Source organism: Leptosomus discolor, chromosome 19 (genome assembly GCF_034619465.1).
Source record: "Leptosomus discolor isolate bLepDis1 chromosome 19, bLepDis1.hap2, whole genome shotgun sequence".
In the NCBI taxonomy this organism is placed as follows: Eukaryota; Metazoa; Chordata; class Aves; order Leptosomiformes; family Leptosomidae; genus Leptosomus; species Leptosomus discolor.
In genome coordinates, this window is record NC_141409.1 from 7,637,204 (window position 1) to 7,659,164 (window position 21,961).

The 21,961-nt window shown below is 45.4% G+C and overlaps 1 protein-coding gene across 8 annotated transcripts in view; it reads right to left on the minus strand.

The window, feature by feature from the left end:
• The window catches only part of DNM1 (dynamin 1), a 68,716-nt gene extending 48,736 nt beyond the window's left edge, over nt 1-19,980 (minus strand). For all 8 annotated transcript variants that reach the window (XM_086475858.1, XM_086475857.1, XM_086475854.1 and 5 more), the window contains exon 1: nt 19,820-19,980. In XM_086475858.1, the coding sequence (XP_086331984.1) occupies nt 19,820-19,980 (161 nt within the window). The remainder of the gene's footprint in view (nt 1-19,819) is intronic.
• Nucleotides 19,981-21,961: the final 1,981 nt, after the last annotated feature.

The following is a 21,961-nucleotide window of genomic DNA, read 5'->3' on the forward strand; positions in this document are numbered from 1 at the left end:
GTTACACAAGAGATAACTAGATCTTTGGAGGAGGAACTAGTCTTCCAGCATCTCTGATCATTATGAGCATATTGTGCCTGGTTCACCTGCTTGGTTAGAAAAAATGCTCTCAAACCTGATAAACACAATAGAATAGTGATTGCACGAGCAAGTCTGTCCCTTCATGCTTTGCTAGAAGCAGTTAGCTTGCTGTTTTAGGTTTGTGCTCCAAGGCTTAGAGATTCCCAGGGACAGTTACAGCAGCACTTTATTCCAGCAATATAGCATTTGCAGGCAACCTGCCCATGACTTGTAGCCATGGCATAATGGCAACCATAATTTCCTAACAGTGAAGGAAGGTAACATACTAATGGCATCCCCACATATCACCTCAGACTGCAACTGCTTCTCAATAGAGACTCTTCCACTGCAAGCCTGAGCATTGTGCATTCCCTCCTTCCATCAAATCCAACTGGAAAAGCACTCTGCTGGCCATCTCCTTTGCATTGCATATAGACACTGTCTACTTTTTTTGCAGCTCATCACTTTAATAAGAGGCCCCCTGAGGTTTGTCAACAGATCATTATAGTACTAACCAAGAAATTTAATTTCATCTATAAACACACCCATGAGAGGAGACTGCATTAATGCAGATCTTCAGAGACATCCAACAGAAACTTTTTGCTCAGATGTTCTAGAAACCTTAATATGGCCGGACAAGGCTTACTGCAATCCTTTATGTGGCACTACAAATGCATTTTTTACAAGCCCAGCAAGAACTCTATTTCAGAACAGAAAGATACATAGAAAATACACACACAGGCAAACCCAAGAACATTTGTCAGTTTACAGGACAGGCAGCTAGGACTCCCAGACCATAAAGTTAGCATCACCCCTGGTTTATTGAGCCTTGTGAATAAGTCACTCTTTGTATCGCAGAATTAAAGTGGTTTTGCACCTTCTCCATCCACTGGGAATCTGTATTTCTGAAAGAACTTTGAGTCAAAGCTTTCTCATGCGTGATTTTAGTCTTCACTGAAGTGCAACAACAGTCATCAGGAGTCAACAAGAAAACCAAGCCCATTTAGCCCAAGAAACAGTACCATGGAAGACTGACACAATGTTTCTACCACCACTTATTCTCCCTCCCTCCAGGGATGCTGGAAGGCTTGCAAAGTTGTTTGTAGAGCGTTTTGAAATCCAAATCTAGGCCTAGTCTAGATACACCAATACAATATCCTTGCAGTTTATTGTTTGTCAGTCCTTTGAGATTCTTGAATTAGAACACACTAGAGAAGGTAAAGCCTCAAGTAAAGAGGCAAAGCAGCAGCTTATGAAGACATAAAAGTAGTTCCAAAGAACAGAAGTGCGAACAGCACCATCTGATCATTTAATTTCAATTAGATTTCTTATTAAACATCTACAGACAAATAGGGTGTTAAGGGATGCAATTAATCCCCAGTTTGGATTATACAAGTTTCAGAAAATTAAGATTCACACAGCCTCCACAATTTCACACTGCTGTTCCTTTTTTTTTTTTTAAATCCAGTATTTGTCATTTCCTGTGTTCTGGTGGTGCCCAGGGACAGCAATTCAATCAGACCTGCACAGCGCTAAGCACTATGCCAATACACAGCAAGAAATATAGTTCCTGCCCCTCTGGATTTTACTGTCTGGTTACACAGCCTGGACCTGCTCTGCTTAAGTTTAGAATTATCTTCATCTGTCAAGTCTTACAGTTGATAGTCATTCACACACATCCAGATCAAGAGTTCCTCATTAGCTCACCATGCACAATGCATTACAAGAACCCCAAGACAATCTAGGGGTATCAGTACCTTTGACATATGACTCTTGATCATCACACGGATGGGCAACATTCACATCATCTTCACACAAGCTGCATTCTATAAACAGCTTATAAATCTCTCTGAACAGCTCTTCACATCACAGTATCAGAATATGTTTTCAAATGTATTCTTGCTCCAGCACCTGTCTCAAATGAATCCTTAAAACACAGGCTGACACCTATGCAACATACTAGCCACAGAGTATCTGCAAGGCTAAAAATATTTACTATTAATCTTACTGACTGCTAAAACAAACACCTCAGAAATGATAGGAGCTTTCCACTTCTGAAGAGACCAACTCAAGCCTGGTGGTCCTTCATAACAGAGATCATCCAGTTCTACCAGAAGGTAGAAGCCCAGTGCAGGAACTGCCCTTGAGAGGAATTTCCTGGTCTGATCCTTCAAGTGACATGCAAGTACATACATAAGTAACTCTATAACTCAGATATGGGACAAGAACAAAGACAAATCTGTTCATTCCTCTGCCACCCAGCAGGTTAACAGGAGGGCTGCATTACAGACTTATTAGACTTGCCTTTCCTGCTCACTTTGGGGCCTCTATGAGCTCTTATCTTCCCTGAACCAAAGCACTTCTCAAAAAAAAAAAAAGGACAAGACAGGCCAACATGAAGAGAAAGCATTTAAAAGCAGGTGCATTATGAACAAAAGCACCCATCAACCTCCTATTCTATTTTTCTCTACCCTTAGCCTTCATCTTTCTTTCATGCTGCATCACGTGAACTTGGACACCAGTCCTGCAGACTCATAATTATGTGGTTAAGTCTCATTCCTAGGTAGCCACATTTTTTTCCACTAAGGTTAGCATTTTTAGACTCAGACTATGCCAGGGGATGAGCATTATTTATCTGCCAATCCACACAGCACAACAGCGTGCCTAGCCTTGACCCACAGTGAAAGAGCAATTCCATAAGCACTTGGTACAATGTAATTCCTTAGGGTGTAATCTGTACTGGTCACACAATGGATACATATAGAAATAAAGATCTATTGTAAGTACACCACATTCCAGCATACTGGCAATATTATTGTTCACAATGATTCATTATTCAAGAATACAATTGTGAAAAATAAAGACAGGCAATAGTTCATGAGTGTCATCATAATATACGTTAACAGAAACAAAAAAATGAAAGAGAGAAAGCTTCCCACTGCCTTGTACCTTGAGTCCCTATTTACATTAGTGCAAAGGGAGCTTTAACACTATTGTGCTGACTTGGAACACTTACAATTGCTCTGTTAAGTTTAAGTAGTCTGGCATCTCCAACACCTAGCCACTTCTCCCCATTACAGCTCTCCAGATCAGTAGCCAAGAAGGGCCAAGCAGACCTCTTTTCAAGTTTGAGTTTTTGCTGTAAGATGAGTTCCCAGAGACTCTTAAAAACTTCACAGGTGCTGTCCAAGCAGGGCAAGGCACAAATGCTACTTATACTGCACGCTATTGGATAATTTGCAAACAAAAGCCAGAGGGGACAGATCATGAACCAGAAAAAACTTCTGAAGTTTACACCTTCTATTATTCCCCCCATCTGCCTTGAGTTCTCCTATTCCTTTGCACAGCATTGCAGCTCACACCAACACAGGTCCCCAGCAACCATGAGGGACATTCTGTCTGAGATGCCTTTATTAAGGTTTTATGCAGACATTGAGGCACTGTGGTCTTCAAACATGGAAGGACAACAACTATGCTAATGCACTGTAAGAAAAAAACCTAAGTGTAGAAAGAGGTTGTATTACACATTCACATATACATTCTGCTCCAAACATAACATTACAATTCTCACTGCAAGAATCACATTTCTGTTTTGTTTCCTCTTCCCCTTTTACAACTGACCAGGATGATTAGTATTCTGGAGTCTCCTGCATCTTTTTCCCCCCCATGCTGTGCTCTCACTTAAAGTAAGGAAAAAAAAAAGTAGCATATTCACAGAGTTAACATATGAAGTAAATAAAGCCACATAAGAAACCTACATTTACCACAAAAGGCAGTGTTTCAAAAACCATAATAATCTCACATCACAGGCTTTGCCAAAAAGACAGGAAACCTTTCAGGAGACTGCCCCCTCCAGGAGAATCTACCTCCACAAAAAACTGCATGGCTGGCTGTTTGAAAGCCTACATACAGCAAGTTTGGCGAGTCAAATCCAGTTCCTCGTGAATAAGCATAATGGTGAGGTTTGTTTCACTGACATTTGGGATCAAACGATGTGCCACAGAAAGACAGCAGCTGAACGAGCTTCTATCTCAGCCATAGGGCTTGTCTTCTTGGCATGGGACACAGCGCAATTACTTGGCCACTGATCTAGTTATACAGAGGTGACAGTGTCCAGTATTGTTCCCTTTGTCACCTTGGGATTTTTGATAGATTATAGATCTTCTCTTTCCTATAGAACAGAATAAAGTCTTTGTTACCAAAATGCATTGTCTTATTTATGTGCTCCTGTGGGTCTCGGAGAGCCCATACGCTTTGAACATCAAAAGTGCTTCCCTCACTTAGAACACATTTGTTGAGTCAAGTGCGGGCTGGGGGGGCTCAGACAACTAGAGAGGGGATAGGCCCTGTGCAATGTTCTCTCCCTTCACTGATACTTCAACTGCAATGGCCACGTTCAGATTTCAGCCTGCAGCACCTTTATAAACACTGCCAAAGCAAAAAGGAAAGTGCATAGCAATTTTTACATGAACGCTTGCTTTGAAACAGCTCTCTGCCCTACCCCTCCCAGAGCACACTAAAACTCTTCCAGAGTGCACTAAATTCTGCTTTTCTGGCTTATCTCTGACTGCACAGACTGGTTCCCAGGAGTCATTGCAGTCAGCACCTCTCTCATTCACTCTTTCCACATCTCCCTTTAACTCACTCGGCCCCTTTCCCACACATGCCTCTATGCAGGTCTCTGGAAGCAACGGGATAAAAAAAATTCTGTTGCTTATTTTGATTTGAACCCTTTGGGCTGATTTTTCTGTTTCACACTCCGCTAGCTTCAGGGTACATCAAAATCTGGAAGACAGCTGTATGCATTATGCCAAGTCATGGCTGCACCGGAGCCTCTCTGCACAAGTTAATCTGATGCAGAACCACAGAGCTTCATGGCTGTACTGCTTCCACGGGGCGAGACACAGCCAAGGAGGTCAGAAGCATTCTTACACTTTAGGTATTACACTTTTATTCAATGGCCTGGGGGCCTGCCAGCCCACAGATAAACCAGCACAGCCAAGAGTTTGCCCCAGGGATTTCTGCTGCTGTATGTCTACAGTAATTCCAAGGAAGCCAGAATAGCCTAGCTTTATGCTTGGTAGACCATACAGCAGAATCTGGCCTGACTTTTGACATGCAATATATATATTTTTAGATGACCTGAAAGCAAGGCAGAGGTTGCTACATTCTTCTGATGGACCCCTGCAAACCCATAACCCAAGGGTTACCACATCCAAATCAACTCACTGGCTGCGTTACAACACACAAAGCAAGAATTTCTGAGAGCGCTGCTCTCCATCCCTAACTCAGTTTACATAACATGTACTACAGTCCCTATATACAGGGAGAGAAGAGAGAAGCCAAGCAAATGGAATTTCTCTCCATTAGAGAAGGTTACACAGCTCCTGCACTACATCTGTAGGAGGGAAAGAAGAGAACAGGCAAGGGAATACTTTGGGAAGGGGCTCAAACACACACAGGCAGTACCATTTTTGCCAGTTTTTCCATGGTCTGCTTACCTTCTATCTAGGAACCTAAGCCTTCCCTCTCAGAGTAATTGCTGGGGCCTAGATTGGCAAGTACCTTTAGGACACAAAAGTGTGAAATAGGTGTTGGTCAGCCCTTTTAAAGGGTTAGCACTAGAACTTTGCACAAGGGCACAGGGTCATTCAGACAGACTCAGTACTACAGATCACTAGAAATATATGGGGCTTAGGCAGTACTGTTCTTCCTTGAGCCCGTTGGTGAAGTTTTATATTCATGCTTTGATTTCTCCTCTGGTATCACAAGATGAACTCTCATTTTAGAAAAAAAAGTTTTAAAGTCATCACCCCCAGTCACAGGACTTCAGGTGCTGGGACTTCCTGAAAGCAGTATGCCAAATATAGCAGAGCACACAACAATCTCTTCAGCAAGCAACACTTGAAGCCTGTCTGAAAGATCCCAGCTTCCCCCAGTCCTTGCAGACAACACAAAGAGTTCTCAACTCTTGCCTAGAAGGTGTGCTAGAGTACGAGCACAGCTCATCACCTTAGCCATCCTAACGGCAAAGTCTGGGCAGGACATACAGCCACAGCTGCCTGTCCTGTAACACAGGCCTCCTTGCCAGCTATGACTGACCCAGGCTAATTCTTTGCTTCTAAGTGCCATGGAGGGCTGTGACCCTGGGAATCCTGGCACACGACAACAGTGCCTTGTGTCATCCCCGCTGAGGAAGCCTGCAATGGAGCAGATTGGATCCACGTGCTTCTCTCCCTAGTTGTGATCACTGACTAGATAGATAATCCCTTCACAGGCTGCTGCTCTACAATGGCAGTGCAGCAACCAATCCAATCTGAGAGCCAGAACCAGGCCTAGGGGGATAATTCCCCTCCTACTTCCCTACAACATGGTGAAATCTACTTGTTTCCATAGAAACAAATCAGTTTGATGGTCACACAGTTCCTGCATCCCTCACTGCTGTGCATCAGCCCCAAGCTGCTGAGGCTGAGAGATTTTAAGCAAGTGTCTACAGCAATAGGTCAAGAGTTTGCAGGAGAAATGAGAGGTATTCCTGGCATACAAAACCCACCATCTCACCCAAGGTGTCATTTGCTTAAGTTCATCTCTGCTGCGAGAGAATTAAACAGGAATAGCCTTCCCTTCCTCCATTTTGAGGGTTGCCTTATTTGCCAGATCCCTCCCTGCTCTCTTCCTGCAGATGGGTTCGCCCAGAATACATGAGGACGTAGAACACAGATGGGAAAGGAAAACCAGGCACTCCGACACCTCAAGTGCACCTGTGAGCCAATTTCCTCTTTGTACTTTTTGCAGGTAAAAACTGTAAAGGGATTTTCTTGCTTAGGGCTCCACATTTTACTGTGGAGCAGTATTTAGAGAGTGGTACAGCCTACAGTGCATTGCCTGATCTCAAAAAGTCACTGCCCATTATAGCAAATGCCGCACTGACTCTAGGCTGCAGCACTGGGGAAGGAAAGATCCTTGAGAGTAGAAAACTGCAGCACCGCTGCTGTGCAGCTTCCTCTGGGAGTTTTTGGGTAATAGAAAATGAAGTCCTGGATCTTGCTTGCTGCCTTGGGATGTTCAAGGTAAAGAATAACACAGCACTGATTCTACATGACAATATCAGGAACTCAAGGGAATAAGGAGCCTCGTGCATCCTGAATGGATGTGGCAGCAAGGATTACACATATGTGGAAAATGCAACTTTGATTTCAAGAATGACAATCCCAAGAGAAAGAAAACAAGGCTGGTTCCACTGATTTAAAAACCAAACATAACACCAGATCTGGGTAGCAATACCAGGATTCAGCAGAAAAGCAACCACAGCACTGGCTGGGTCCAGAGGCCTCCAGAACCACAGGTATAAGAAAGTGTGCTAGCATGATGTGTTCTCCACCCCAGAAGCTGTAAACCAAACCTTTCTGTCTGCCTTACTGACTTTTCACCATCATAGCACAAAAGCAAATTTTCCTTTTGCTCCCACCTTGGCAAAAACACATCATGTAGTCAGTTTATTCTATGTAGCTTTGCCCACAAGGCTTTGTCTCCAGAATCTCCCTACAAGTTCCAGAGTAGTCTCAAGAGGACAATATCAGGCAATACCCTAGAGCATCAAATTAGTCCAGTCCTGATGGTAGTAGTGAAGAAATCCAGGTTTTATGGCCATAAAGCTAAAGCCATGACCCAGCATCTTTGCTTGTCTCTATCAAGCTGCACTGATCTGTCATAATACTGCAGTAACACTGCTCTGCTTTGGCACAAATAAATCTCCTGACAGATCCTGGCTTTGCCAGAACAGAAGGGTTGCAGCCATGAAAAACATGACCTGTACAGCACCTGCAACTTGAGCTGGGAGAAAACAAAAGGACAAGCTGCACAATAAAACTCTGAGACAGAAATGACTAACTGATGGGAAAGCACAGCCACAGTAACACCCTAGGATTAATGTATGCCAAGACCAATGAGCAAGAGGCTGACCTTGCTATTTCCCACCACCAGTGTCTTAATCTGTCCTAGCTCTCTGGAGTCAGAGCTGAGTCTAGACTAAAGGCTGTCCTGCAGTAAAGGCTCCCCTGTGCTGAGAGAAACCATCAGACTGTGCAGCAGTTAACTAATATTCAAGCCATGTGTCACATGGAGACTCAAAGGGGTCTATCCCCCTTTTCGCCCTTCTCTCCTTCAGACAAGGTACAATGGCAGACTCAAAGATACCAAACATTTATGGTAAGTGTCACCTTAGATTCCTTGTCAGAACTCCACACCTCTGGAGCCCTGGTATTTGCTGCAAGACCTAAGAGAACAAACGTAGCTCAAAGCACATTTCATCACTGCAGTATGACACTTTCTCCACACCCAGACAGCACTGTGCGCTAGAAAAGGAGACAGTCTCTCCAAATGCCATAAAGGGTACAGACAAACAGTTCCGTGGAAAAGGCAAAAATCACTTTGACAAGCCCACTAATACGAACCCAAACAGAAGCTGTATGAGGAAAGGAGGTCATACCTCAAGTCATGATGTGCTATTAGTGGCCAGACATGGGTGATGTGTTTATAAAATTAAATGCATGTACCCTGATAATTTATCCCAGGTCAGAGATAAGAGGTGGAGCATACTGTGGGCAGGGAGGTAGACTGCTTCCCTTCCAACAAGCCAGGCAGGAAGGACAAAGTTCTGTGGGGTAACAGTTATGCTGCACTTTGGCATCCTGACCAAACTGTCCAAGGTCCTGCAGAGGGAATTCAAGATGCCAGTTTATCTCCACTCTCCCTGGCGAAGTATGCAGGAACAGCGCCAAGCTCCTTGCTAAGCACTGCACCTCTGCAGTTTCAGATATAATTAGGATCACCCTGGCTGGAAACATGGTGCAGAGGCACTGCTTAAGCCCTTGAAGAAAAAACAGCAGTGACTGCTAACACTTCTAGTGCAGAGCAAAGTCAGACATATTAAACTCTACTTCAAAAACAACACCAGACATCTCCATTTCAGGCTATACCAGAATGCAAGTTGGATCAATAGTCACAGAAGCAATAAGCTTTTGACCTCCTGAATGGTTCCAATGTGTCTGCCAGAGTCCTTTTGACCAACCAGCAGGACAGCACTTCTCACATCCCAGGGAACATTCTTCTCCGGTCGAGTTTGGGCAATGACCACAGGAGGTGACAAAAAGGCAGGTCTATATAGGATGTGGATGTGTATCGGTAAAGTAGTCCAAGTCTTCACGGAAGACTTTAGGGCTTAAATTCAAAAAGCAGAGGAGGGTCAAAATTGGTGTTGCCTATTAACAAAGATGCCAAATCTATAGCAAAATTGTGGCATAGCGACCTGGACAAACAGACCTGAGTCTTCTGGTCTTTCATTCCTTTCCCTGTTTTCCACAAGGGTTTTTCTAAGTTCCTTCCCCGGTATCTTCTGCCCACCCCTTCAAACCAATACAATGATTTCTAATAACACTTGCTTTTGCCTGTCCAGGTGTCCAGTTTGAACTCAACTTTGTCCAAACAGAAGATGGCAAAATATCAAGTGCTAACGCAGTGCCTCACTTGCTCTTTTGCAGTAAGTCTTCTTTAAATACCATTCTTTCAATAGTCTGTACAAATTCATTCAGGGAATGGACCTCTAAGATGAATTTGGGGTGCCAGGTAGTTTGCAGGCCTGGCATAACACATACATTCGGTACAAACAGGCATAAACAGAGAGTAATGCCTAGGAACAGGAACATCAAATCAAAGTAGCACAGCCCAGAGGGAAGAAGTATATTGCTGGGATCTCTGCTCAGAGTTGCACTGATTGAGGTAGAAGTGGTGACCTCAGTTTCAGCACTGGAGCTGTAGCATCAGCTCTGCAGTGTGGCACACGTCACATGCACCAGTCCCTGAGGGTATTCTGCATTTTGGTAAGTACCCATCCCCTCCTTACCTCTAGTTATAACCCCATGGTGACAGATCTCCTCTCAAGGCCACCACTATGCTCTGGCAATTCTCAGCTATTCATAGAGGAGCTTCTATTAAAAGTAAAAGCACAATCAGCTTAAGAAATAGCCAGAGATTACTCAAGAGATCACAGCAGCCAGAAAGAGAGAAAATCTAACATGTGTATTAGAATCAAGGGGCCCCATCCTGACCCAAAGTAGTATAAGTTCAGAGTAAATCATAAGCAAGTCAGTGGAGCTAAATATCAGCACAAAACCTGTGAGGGTTACAGCTTTGGTTTTTACTGGCTTAATTCTAACCAACAGGTCATCAGGAGTATTCCCCTGCTGACGAAGAACTGTTCCTGTGCTGGCAGGCAGGTGACAAATGGACAGCTATTTTCATTATAAGCCTCTGCTTGTAAAGGTTTATAATCACTTGGATGAGGAACAGCTCTTGGAGCTGAAACACTCTGTTCATTTGTTGTCAGAGCCCTGAGCCAAATCCTACATAAACTTACTCTGCCTTTACACATGCAAGAGTGACAGGAAGGCAAAAAGGAGGAACTAAACAAAGACTTCAAGATTTTTACATTTAGGTACCCCTTTCCTTGTTCTAAGAAATTCAGCACAGCCTTCCCATTCCTGGATCCCCATTCTCAAGAAAAAAAAGGCAAAAATAATATTTTTTCCTAGTGCTCTCCAGGGTAAGTTGGCTCTGCTGTAAAAACATTTGCAGATGTTGAGAAGCAACTACTCAGCATCTCTGCAGACTTTGCCTATCGATGCTTTGAGAAAAGATCTAGATGCAGCTGAAAGACTACTCTGAAATACGGCTGCAGTTTAGGCTCAGCGTTTATACAGCATTACAGCAACACAGCCTGGCTCTTCAAAATCCACAGCAGTATCAGTTTAATATCAGCTATGTCCTCTCTCAGGCATCCCATATACTACACTGCCCATTCCTACATCAACTGTTTCACAGCCACCAAATGATAGCCCTAGCATAGTCAGACAGGATCCCAGCAATTCTGTTTGTTACAGTAATGTTAACTCTTCACCCTTCAACACAGCTGCAACAATGCAACCTAAAACCACAAGAAACAGGAAAGGGAGTGTTAAACAGGACTGTTGAGGCAATACATTATTAAAACAGTATTTTCACCCCCAGAGACTTAAATTCAATTTCCATTTCAATCACAAGTGAGGAACTGGGTTTATTCCAAACCTCATTTTGTATAATTTATTGTTCACTGTGACTGCAACACAACTACTTCAGCAGAGCTTATAGTTTTGAGACTAAGCCCTGATTTTTAGGAAGGGAAGAGTTGATAATGCAGGTCTCAATTGTTGGTATTCTTTATACTTGTCTTCAGAAGCACTTAGGGAAACAGCATCTTTTAAAGAAAGAAAAAGTACCCTCAAACATCCACGTTAGAAATTGATGTTTTCAATACAAAAGCTACACTGCTCTTCTGTTAGCTTAATTGCTGCATCCAGGGCTCTAAGAAAAGCCACACAAGTCACAAGACTTGCAGAAAAGTGGCAGAAGTTGGCAAGTTTGCTTCCAGTCAGCAAGACACAGCTTGAGGAGCTTGCATAATGTCTGCTTCCAAGATGCTTCCAAAAGCATGTTATGCTGAACTGCAAGTAGCTACTACCAGGGAGTGAAACACCATCTCACTTCCATTTGGTCATGGCTGGGTCTGCCAAAGCTTTCAGAGCATCTAACATAGAGAACAATCACAGACACTGTTAAGATTTCAGACTGAGGGCTCAATCTTCCTGTACTGTGTCTTGAAGGAAAGAAAAACAGTTATTTATTATAGTCAGCACCAGCCTAGGAGTTGCTACAAGCTTGAAGGTCATGCAGGAAGCAACCGTCAGCAACTTAATTGTCCTGATTGCCCATCTATATAAGACAGCTTAAGAAAATGACTGAGCCACTTTACATTCAATTGTTAAAGTATCCACTAACAGGACTTTGAAAACAAGAGCTGGACATAAGTACAAAGTATCAACGAGTCACCTGGAATAATTGTTCAAGTACCTAACATCCAATTGTGCTTGCAGTTGCCAGTCACAACGATTTCATGCTCTTGCCTGCTCCTCACTAAACAGTTCTCTCTTCATAACCACCCCAATATTTATAGTAGTTAGTCCTGACCAAGACATCCAACTCTCATGACTAAATTCCACCTAATCACTCAAAAATAAGCATGATGCATGCTTTAGAAGGATCACAGATAAATGTAGACAAAGAGAAATAGCTTTTTGGAGCTTTTCAGAACCAGTCCTTGCCATCTGACCACCTCCAGGCCAGACCAGACCATCTAAGTGTTTAAAGTCACTAGGGACAAAACCTTGGGCTCATTCCTCTATAGGACTGCGCTACCCATCCCTGCTCTGAAAGACTAGGCTCAAAAATGCAAGTGCTACCAGCTCACCTAGTGCAGCCTCTCATCTCCCAATGCTTTCTGAGAATACACTGACTCCTCAAATCCAGTATCCAATCTCTGCCAGCAGCCAACGGTGGCAGCATCAGTCCCAGCCTCTCTGCAGAGCAGACCTAAGGAACCAGCAATATTGGGCAGATGAGGCTGTGTGAACAGCTAAAGCTCTTGGCACACCAGTTCTGGAGAGAATGCATCTTTCAAAGGACTCAGGCAGACATTGCTGTACCACCCTTGCAGAGTTTTAATTTACTGTTAGGAAAAATATAGTTTCACATTTTATGGTCAACCTTTCCCGGTGTTATTTCACCTGTCCATGAATGATATACACGTACATGACATGACAAAGACCAACAGCTTCTCCTTTCTTTCTCCAGATGCAGAAAAAGGTATAAAGAATGTCACACAAGAATTTAGTTTCAGAGCTAAGAAAACAGCTAGCTCAAGGCTGAACATGTCCGTTTGCCTGTTATCACAGACAATACTACTTTACCTTGAGTTTTCACTCTCTTTGAGGATGTGCAAAACCAGGTCTGAGGTCAGGGAAAAAAATTCAAGTAAAATGAGAAACTGTCCCACTACTGAACTATTTTCCCACCATGCATGACTAGATTTTTTTTTTGGACCATATTTAGTTTTAGCTCTCCTCCCAACTAGCAGAACTGACTCATATGGTTACAGATCTGTGTCCAAGAAGGAAAGTATTACACTCGAAATTTTGAGTGGTTTTAGCAGCACATCAAGGAAGTAGGCTTACCTTGCATATTATCAGTACATTTCCTTTCACAGATGCCACCTCAAAACCAGTTTTACATTGGGCGTATAGACTGACCACCATATGATTCTAGGTGACTGCCTGTCACCCCTTCAGTAGATCTTCCGGTTTTGCCACTCAAATGCACTGCCTGAAACAAAAATCTGAGTATTGGCTCACATGGGTGGAGCACATATGGGTTTGCTCGTCTAACAAATTCACTGCTCAAGGCATCATACGAAGTTTCACTCCAGTAGCTAGAACACAAGAACTGCTTCCTTGATTAACTTATGCTAAGTTGTTAACTTCCCCCACTTCTCCTCAAAAAGGTTCACCTTAAAGGTAAGAAAACCTTACTCAGAAGAATTTTTACTTACACAAAAAGTGTACAAAGTAAGGACATTCAGTAATTCACCAGATCAGGAAGGGGATTGCTTCCTGCCTTAGAATAACATTTTCAGAAGCTGCCTCAGATAGGAGGTGCTGCAGACAGACTCCCACACCTTCTATTTAAGTCTAGCGGAGTTCTGCCTGCTCGGAGCATCTGGAAAAGTCAGGTTCGAGGACTTGACTTGGCATCCCCAGCTAGGTATTGAACTATGGCTTCTGAAAACAATCAGTAGCCTTTAAAAATAGAAGTTTCTCTCTGCTTTGCCCTTTTTTTTTTTTTGACTGTGTGAAAAGTTATAAGCATGTAGAGTTTTGAAAAACAGTAACAGCTGACAGTTTTAACATAGGGGAACTTCTGACATCTTTCCCCCACTGGATTTGCAGACTTACAGCCCTGTATCACAGCATACTGTCACAGAGCAAACACACAAAGACCCCACAACACTTTCCTATCTTAAAGTACAGTAAGGCCTAATCCAAGCTCAGGATGCTCTAAGATTCCCAACATGAGGATTATCAAGGAAGAGTCCACACTAGCAAAGGCAGCACCCTCCTGATCTGCCAGCTCTCAGGTGATGAATTCCAGCAATGACAAGGCAACCTGTCATTTTCACACACCAGTAGGTCCAGGCAAGCCCCAACTTGCACAATACTGAGCATCAGCTTCCAAGCTGGTTTCCTGTCTCTGGGTTAATTCTGACATGACCCGAGACATGCCATGAGGATCGCTTTTCCTAGAGAATATAATGCTAGCAGGCAGTTACCAGAAGTATGAGATGATCACTAAAGAGTTAAGCTAAAGAATACAGTCAGACAGTGAGATCTGCAGAGAATATCTAACTGCTGCAGGAAGTAGAAAAGATATTAGACTTGTATTTATTTGAGCCAGCCCCTATAACATTGAAGCAAGTCATCAGGACAAATGCAGGCAGACACTGCTGCTGTATCTACAAACATTGAGATTCATGCTTTCCTCCCCCCCTCGCCCCTTACACTCATCCATGTTATGTTTTAACTTAATTATGTATCTCCTCCTAGCGTTCCTCCTCCCACAAGTGTTCGCTCAGAGCTGTACAGATTTCTCTTATGTTAAATTATTTTATCTTGTGGTCTGTTTTAACGCATTATCCACTTCCCCCAGTATTCCACATTTTCTTCCTTCTCCAGTTAATCGAAAATTAAAACAGGTATTTTCTTCACTGAAGACCAAAGGTTTGCTGCCTTTTGAAGGACTTACTTGACAACAATCAATTTCTCTGAACAGCAGAATCCTACTCCTGGCTCTTGCACCATCCTCTGCAACCCTAAATAAGTCAGTTCCCAAGCAATGCCTATGTCTTTAACCTGCAAATACACAACAGCACTTGGTCAGCTCACAGATGTATTTATCATGCAATAATTAAGGGTCCATGACTTGCAATTACTCTATCTGCCAGCACTGGGCATGTAAATGTATATCAAAGCAGAACAAATTAGAGGAATCATATTTAAGGACCCCTTTTGTGGCCAAAGCAGAGTGAGTCAACAAGCATATTTTCTTGTTTCAATTTAAATCTGCTGCTGAAGTACTGCACTGATGCTCAGCGTTACCCAGTACAGCCGACAACCTCAGTCTACACATAATGCACCTATGATTTCTAGAAGATTTAAACGCTTTTCATAGCACTCAAGCTCACAAAGCATGTACTATAGCAGAAGCATGAGCAACTTAAAGCACAAAGATTCTTGACAAAACAGTTCTCCTGGAGTATCTGAACAGGCCAAGTATCTGCATCTCTACATATCTTTACAGGATCTTTCACTTCTAGATAGTTGCTAAATACTGCTGGTGGCCTCTGAAGGTGTTTTACTGGAGAAGCTTCCCATAACAAAGCAACATATGCATTATCAAAGGCGGCATTCCCTCATCATATCTTGGAGGTGTGAGTATTTATCTCTAAATGGCTGGGGAAAGTTGAGATATGAAGACATTAAGTTCCTCCTCAAAGTTATACCTGAATCCAAACTAAATCCTGTGGCTTCAAGATCTAGCCTTGCATTTTCAATATGTGACATTCCAAGGCAAAGACACAGTCGCAGCACACTATGCCTGGCTCTTGCCTGGTTTTGTCAGGGCAATTACCGTAGCACAACTACCAAGCTTAATAGGTACTTATCCTTGCCACTGCCACAGGCATTGCAATACTGCATTTTCCCTGCTCTTTTACCCCTGCTGAAATTACAGTTTGCTAGGAGAGACGAGGTTAGCCCAACGCAGTTGAGTCTACATCCATCCCTGCCTCCAGCTTCCTTCCAGACAATGTACAAATACCAGCTAATCAGCATATACCATCAGAGCCCGGTGACAGACTGCCAAGTGCCCCTATTTGGTTTGGGACATAAAGGCTCCCAAGAGAGGATGTTTCCGAGGCAATGCTCAGATCTGGGGTCAAGTAAACCCTGATTCACTTCCCACAACTTTGGCACTGCTCAGCTCCCTTAATCATAAAGGAGAAGGCTTCACCTTCATTCGAGTCCTTCCACCTACTGTTCCCAGTCCTTAGTCACTGCCTCCTCAGCAGCCCCCTTAAACCATCTGTTCTCCAGAAGTCAGAGGTGCCTTGTTTTCTCCATGCAGAGCAACGCAGCTGTCCTAGCAGGGCTGAGCAGCACACTGCCTTGGATCAGACAACAAGAACACTAGGCACAGACATTGATGCAGCCATCTGAACACAGCCCAGCGCTTTCAGTTTTTTCTGTTTGTGAAGCAGAGAAAACAGTAATACTCCCACAAACTCAAAGATTCATGTAACAGTGCTCAGAGATCTTAGGATTTAAGAAAAAAAAACACAACACTTATTTGTTATTTTCATATGGCAAAATAAGAGTGGATGATTTTACAAACAGCTTTGTAGGCTGTAACGTACATCCCCCCTTCTTGGTCCTTTGGGCTCTCTCAAGTCAAATTAGCACATACCATGCTTTGTTCTTTTTATCAGACCAATTTCACTGGTACTGGTTCCTGCTCTAAGACCTTCTAATTTAAGAAAGGTGGAAGCAGGGAAGTAACACCACCATAAGAATGGACTAAATGACCCCTGAGGTCCCTTCCAACCTGAGTTATCCCACAAGCCTATAACCACACCAACAGGAAACACCTGGAGCTGACCCGATTAGCCTTCCTTCCAGTTCTGGGGCCCAGGATAAACCAATCTACGAAAAGATGTGTCACCTGTCTGGGTTCTGCATGGCTTCTCTCATCTCTTCTACTGATTTTAACACCATCAGCCAGTATCCTAGTCACCATGCTGAGTCTCCGGCAGCAAAAGCACACATAGCAGCCACGCTGACATCTGGTATTATAAACACAGGCTCTGCACTGTTGGATAATCTGTTAACAGCAGAGTAAGTGACACTGGAAGAGCAATTAGCAGCAACTAGTAAGCCATCAAACGCAGGAGGGGAAAAAAAATAAATATTTGTTTGGCAAGAGATGTAACTAAACATTGATTGCAGTCAGCATCATTCCTCTGGGCTTTGATGTGTCCAGCATGTGTGGGATTCGGTGCTACTGCAAGGTGCCAGCAGCAGCCCTAGACTGAAGTCCTGCATAGCCACAGGCTAGGTCTGGCAATGGGGGCAAGTGTGCTGCCCTGCTACATGGACATACCTCGATGGCAGGTTGAAAGGAGCCCCACAGGTACTGACTGGGGAAGCCAGCCCTGGCAGGGCCTCCAGCCCCTCTGCTGAAATGTCCCCATCAAGAACATCGGTCAGTACCAACCGCATCAGCATTTGTTCTTGCACAAATTTCCATCCACTCAGAGAAACCCATCAGCACTCACATTCACTGTGCAGTGAGCAGCTGCTGAGCAATAGCTGCACCACCATTCTGGAGCAGTGACATATGTCATGTCCACACTACAGCAATAATTGTATTTGCACACAGTAGGTCCACACACAGTTTTTTCTTATGCCTATTCAGACAAGAAAACAACCCCTGTAACAATTGCACTGAGGAACCATGCTTATTCTGGATACTATTTCCATAGGTTCTTATCATTTCCAATACCCACAGAAAAAGAAAAGAGACTATACATTACAGCAAGGCCCCAACATTATTTTACCAGGACTGGGTTTTGCAGCATAGGTGCATACATTCTGTTGTAAGATGTCTCATGTTACCAGTCTCTAAACTAGCCAGCACTCAAGGGTATCAAATAGAGAAAGACCTCTTCCCTTTGACATATTTTCCATTTCCACCGCAATTATTTCCTCTAAATGCTTTTCTACAGACAGGTCTCCCAGCTTCTGCTCAGGGGACCCTTCATTATTTCATTTTCTAAAAGCCACAGCACTATAACTCGCTGCTAGAGACACAACTGATGGGACACAGTGAGGTCACAAGATCTCCTGGGACAGGACTCCTCAGAAAGAAACAGGAAACCATTTAATTCATTTGCTCTCAACCAGGCAGATAAAATCCCCAGTTCTCAACTGGTGCCACTGGACACCACCAAAGACTAATGTACCCCCTTCTGTTTACTCGGTCTAAAAGAGAGGGGCAACATTCCCCAAAACACTGACTGTCCTTTGAGAAGCCCTCCTCTGGCCCAACAGCCACACATTATATATTACGCCACTGCAGCACTGCCTGCATAGATCCTCTAAAAAGGATTTACGAGGTTAGGCTGCCAGTACTTAGAAAGCATGAAAACAGCAGAGCCAACAGGTGAACCTGTTTTCCTCACATATTTCAGGAGATCTATTTTCCCCTTCTTAAAAAGCTGCAGCACAGCAAGTTTTTCACTTTGGTGGCCAGAATCACTGTTATCCTCCCATGTCTATGGACAAACAAGTGGATCCTGGTCTATGACCCGAGGCTCAGTAAAATGTGTTCCTGCAATGTCCTTCCCTTGGCATGATTCCCAGCATCCCTGAGGGATACTGCATGGACTCTTGGAAGTTAGCTAGAAAGGATCCCAAACTCCTGGAATGTGTATCTATAGCAAATAAGGAAAAAAAAAATCTTATTCCAGCCATGCTTTCTTTGCACCAGATACAATCCCATGCCTTCTTCCTAGTACACACAGCACACCCTGCACCCACTGCTCAAGGCTAACCTTGCACAAATGCAGAATTAGGGGCTACCTGCAGCTAAACAAGCCATTCATATGCACCATAGACCCTTCTAACAGTAGAAAAGCTTTAGAAGCCATGAAGCAGCAAACAGCTTAGGAGAAAAAGTGGGGGTGGGGGAAGAACATCCCATAGATGTCACAAATGCAGTTTGCTGAAAGAGGAAAACCCACGCAAGCATCTGACCAGGTACCACAGCAGTCACTGCTTTTAAGACAAGTCACCAGCAACTTGCATGCCCCTCATAGCATTAAAAAAAAAAATCTGGATAACCAAAACCTGTACATCACTGAATACAATTAATTAACAAGGCCAGAAACAAACTGAGGAACAACCCCCCTCCCCAGGTGTTGTGTGTCTACGCTGGAGCAGATAACCGGGCAGCGCAGTCTGCAATTTACTCAAGTTGCAGATGATGAATGCGAAGGTCACATGAAGGGAAAGCATCAGTATATTGCCTGTCACAAAATGGTAGCACCCGGGGATTTGAGCATATAGGAGGGAGATAACCCCGTCCTTCCTATAGCCTCCCCGCAGCTCCCGACATGGCACCCGCTATGGAGGACAGCGAGGCAGCGCTGGGGGAGGGGGACGGAGCAGATTAAACTTAAACACACACCACACCACCCCCCGCACCCCCCCTTCCCACCGACAAAATCCATGCCTGGGCGCCCCGCGGAAGGGGCACCCCGGCCCGGCGGCCCCGCATCGAGCGGGGCAGGGATGGGGTCGGTTCCCACTGACATTTCAGGGCCCCCCCTCCCCTTATGTAATAGCCGGGGCGCACCTCCCGGAGCGGTGGGGGGGCTCTCACCGGCCCCGAAGGTGCGAAAAAGGCGGGGACCCCGCTGCGGAGATCCCCCCCCCCCCCCTCCGAGGCGGGGAAACCTCCTCCTCCTCCTCCCCCCCTCCCTGCCCCTGCACCGCAGCGCCCGGGCGTCCTGCAGCGCTGCCCCGCTACTGCGCTGCCCGTGCCTCCCGCTGCCCGTGCCTCCCGCCGCAGCTCCGTCCGTGCACCGCGCTCCTCCACGCACCGCCCTGCCCGTGCCCCCGGTAGCTCCGTCCGTGCTCCGCACTGCCCGTGCCCCCGGCAGCGCTGCCCCTGCCCCCGCGGGGCTCCCCGGGGATACCCTCTCCCCCCCCCCCCTTACCTCCCGACGAAATTCTCCAGCACGGAGCTCTTCCCGGCGCTCTGCCCCCCCACCACGGCGATCTGCGGCAGGTCGAGGTTGGCGTTCTGCCCGATGGCGGCGAACGCGTCCTGCAGCCGGTTGACCAGCGGGATGAGATCCTCCATCCCGCGGTTCCCCATGGCTGCGGCGCGGCACCGGCTCCTCGCAGAGGCGAGCTCACACTACTCCTCCCCTCGCCCCTACACCGGCGGTTAAGCCGGCTCTCACCGCCCCGGCCGGTGGGCACCGGCACCAGCCCGCGCCCCTCGCCCCGCTCGACGCCGCCCGCTCCCGCCCGGGCTCGCCTCGCCTCAGCCCTTCGCGCCGCGCCGGCAGACAGCCCCCCCGCCGCCGCCAGGGGGCCTTAAGGGCGCCGGCGCCGCGCTGCACCCTGGGAGATGTAGTCCGGGTGAGCAGAGGGGGGGCGCAGCGGGGGGGCCGCCCGGCGGGAAAGCCCTGTGACACCCCCTCCTCTGAGGCCGGGGATGGCGCCAGGGTCTGCGCCCAGAGGCGCCGGGAACGAGGCAGCTCGCTCCCGCGAAAGCAGGGCAGCACAGGCTGTCCCCAGGCCTCGGGGGCTGTGGGGTGCCATGGCCTGGGCATGGCGGGTTGATGCGGCAGTAGGGTCCCGCCAGCGTAGCTGTGCGGCCCAGTCAGCGCCCCACGGTTCCAGCAGTAGGTGTACCTGCCTGGTCCAGTTGCTATACCAGTCTGTGAGCCTGTACAGCTCGGTCACTGCCCCTGTGGGGTTCAGTCACCGTACCTATGCAGGGCAGTCAACGTACAGGTACAATTTGGTCAACATACCCCAATGGTTTTGTTGCTACACCTGCACGCTTTGGTATTTACACCATACAGTTCAGTCGATATGCCTGTGCAGTTTGGTCCCAGTACCTGTGTAGTGTGTGTTGACCCATCCATATGGGAGGGCTTTGTGCCAGGACAGCACTTGTGGAATTGCCAGAATACAAGACATATGTGGTATGATTAAAGTGAAGGCTTGCAAAAACACTACTGTGCTTCCCCTGCTTCATCTCCATTCAAACACAGATGAAAAATGCATCAATTTCAGTTTATAGCTGCAAAACAGTAGATGTTGTTGCTGTTGCTGCCTTTGTTTTACAGAAATGCAAACGAGTGCTTCATTTTAGGTACTTCGGTTTTAACGATAACGATAAAGAGGAAACTGGCTGATTTTAGGTTTTTTAAATGGGCCGGGTTTTTAATATAATGTGAGGCCATATTTGATTTGAAAGTGTAGCTGTGAAAACAAGTGTTCAGAAAAGAAGCCAGTGGCTAGCGGTGACTCAGGAGGATGGAGAATGCTGCATTTCAAACACCTCTCAGTTCGTGCTACCCAGTACTCTTGTTCACAGCTCAGAGAGAGCTGGGGGTGGTGGGGGAAAGGAATAACAAAAAACTGCAACAGATTTTGAGCTGTATGTTTTGTTTTAAACAGCATCTTTTTAGTTATAATGATTCTAAGGAAGATTTCACAGACATCCATCAAATGTAATCCATGCAAAAATACCTACCTGGGTGTACAGAAAACCTAGAACAACCATGCTCAGGGGTCAGTGAAGATGCCCAAGGAAAATGCTCTGAAAACATCACCAGTGTGCAGGTAAGAAGACTGAAGGAAGGGAAGGGAGCTGCTCCATCTGTATGGATAACACCATCCCAGGGTATACGTGGGCTGTTTTGGGGGCTGTAGATGCTATTTTTTCCGCTCAGCAAATTGCCCAGTAAATCTCAAGAGACAAGCTTAAGAAACTCAATACAAACTGTGGACAAAAGTCTTTGAGCATCTGTGCAGCCATTCTGATCATTTATGTTGAAGGAACCTGGAGAAAAAACATTGTTTTTTCCTTTAGAAGTTGATAGCTGCTCCTTGTTAGAGGTCACGACGAAAAGAACAGCGAAGAGTATCAGAGACTCAAAGAATGGTGTCACCTTCCTCCCTGGATCAGAGCTGATGCTCAGGGAACTTCAGACAGTGAGGATCTTTGAAGCTTTATTTGAGGAACCGTAAGAAAAAAATTGTCCTTTTCCCAGAGGTTGCTGTAACCTGAAGTTTACCCGCACAGCTCTAATTTCGGTACAGAGAAAGTTCGCCCAGCT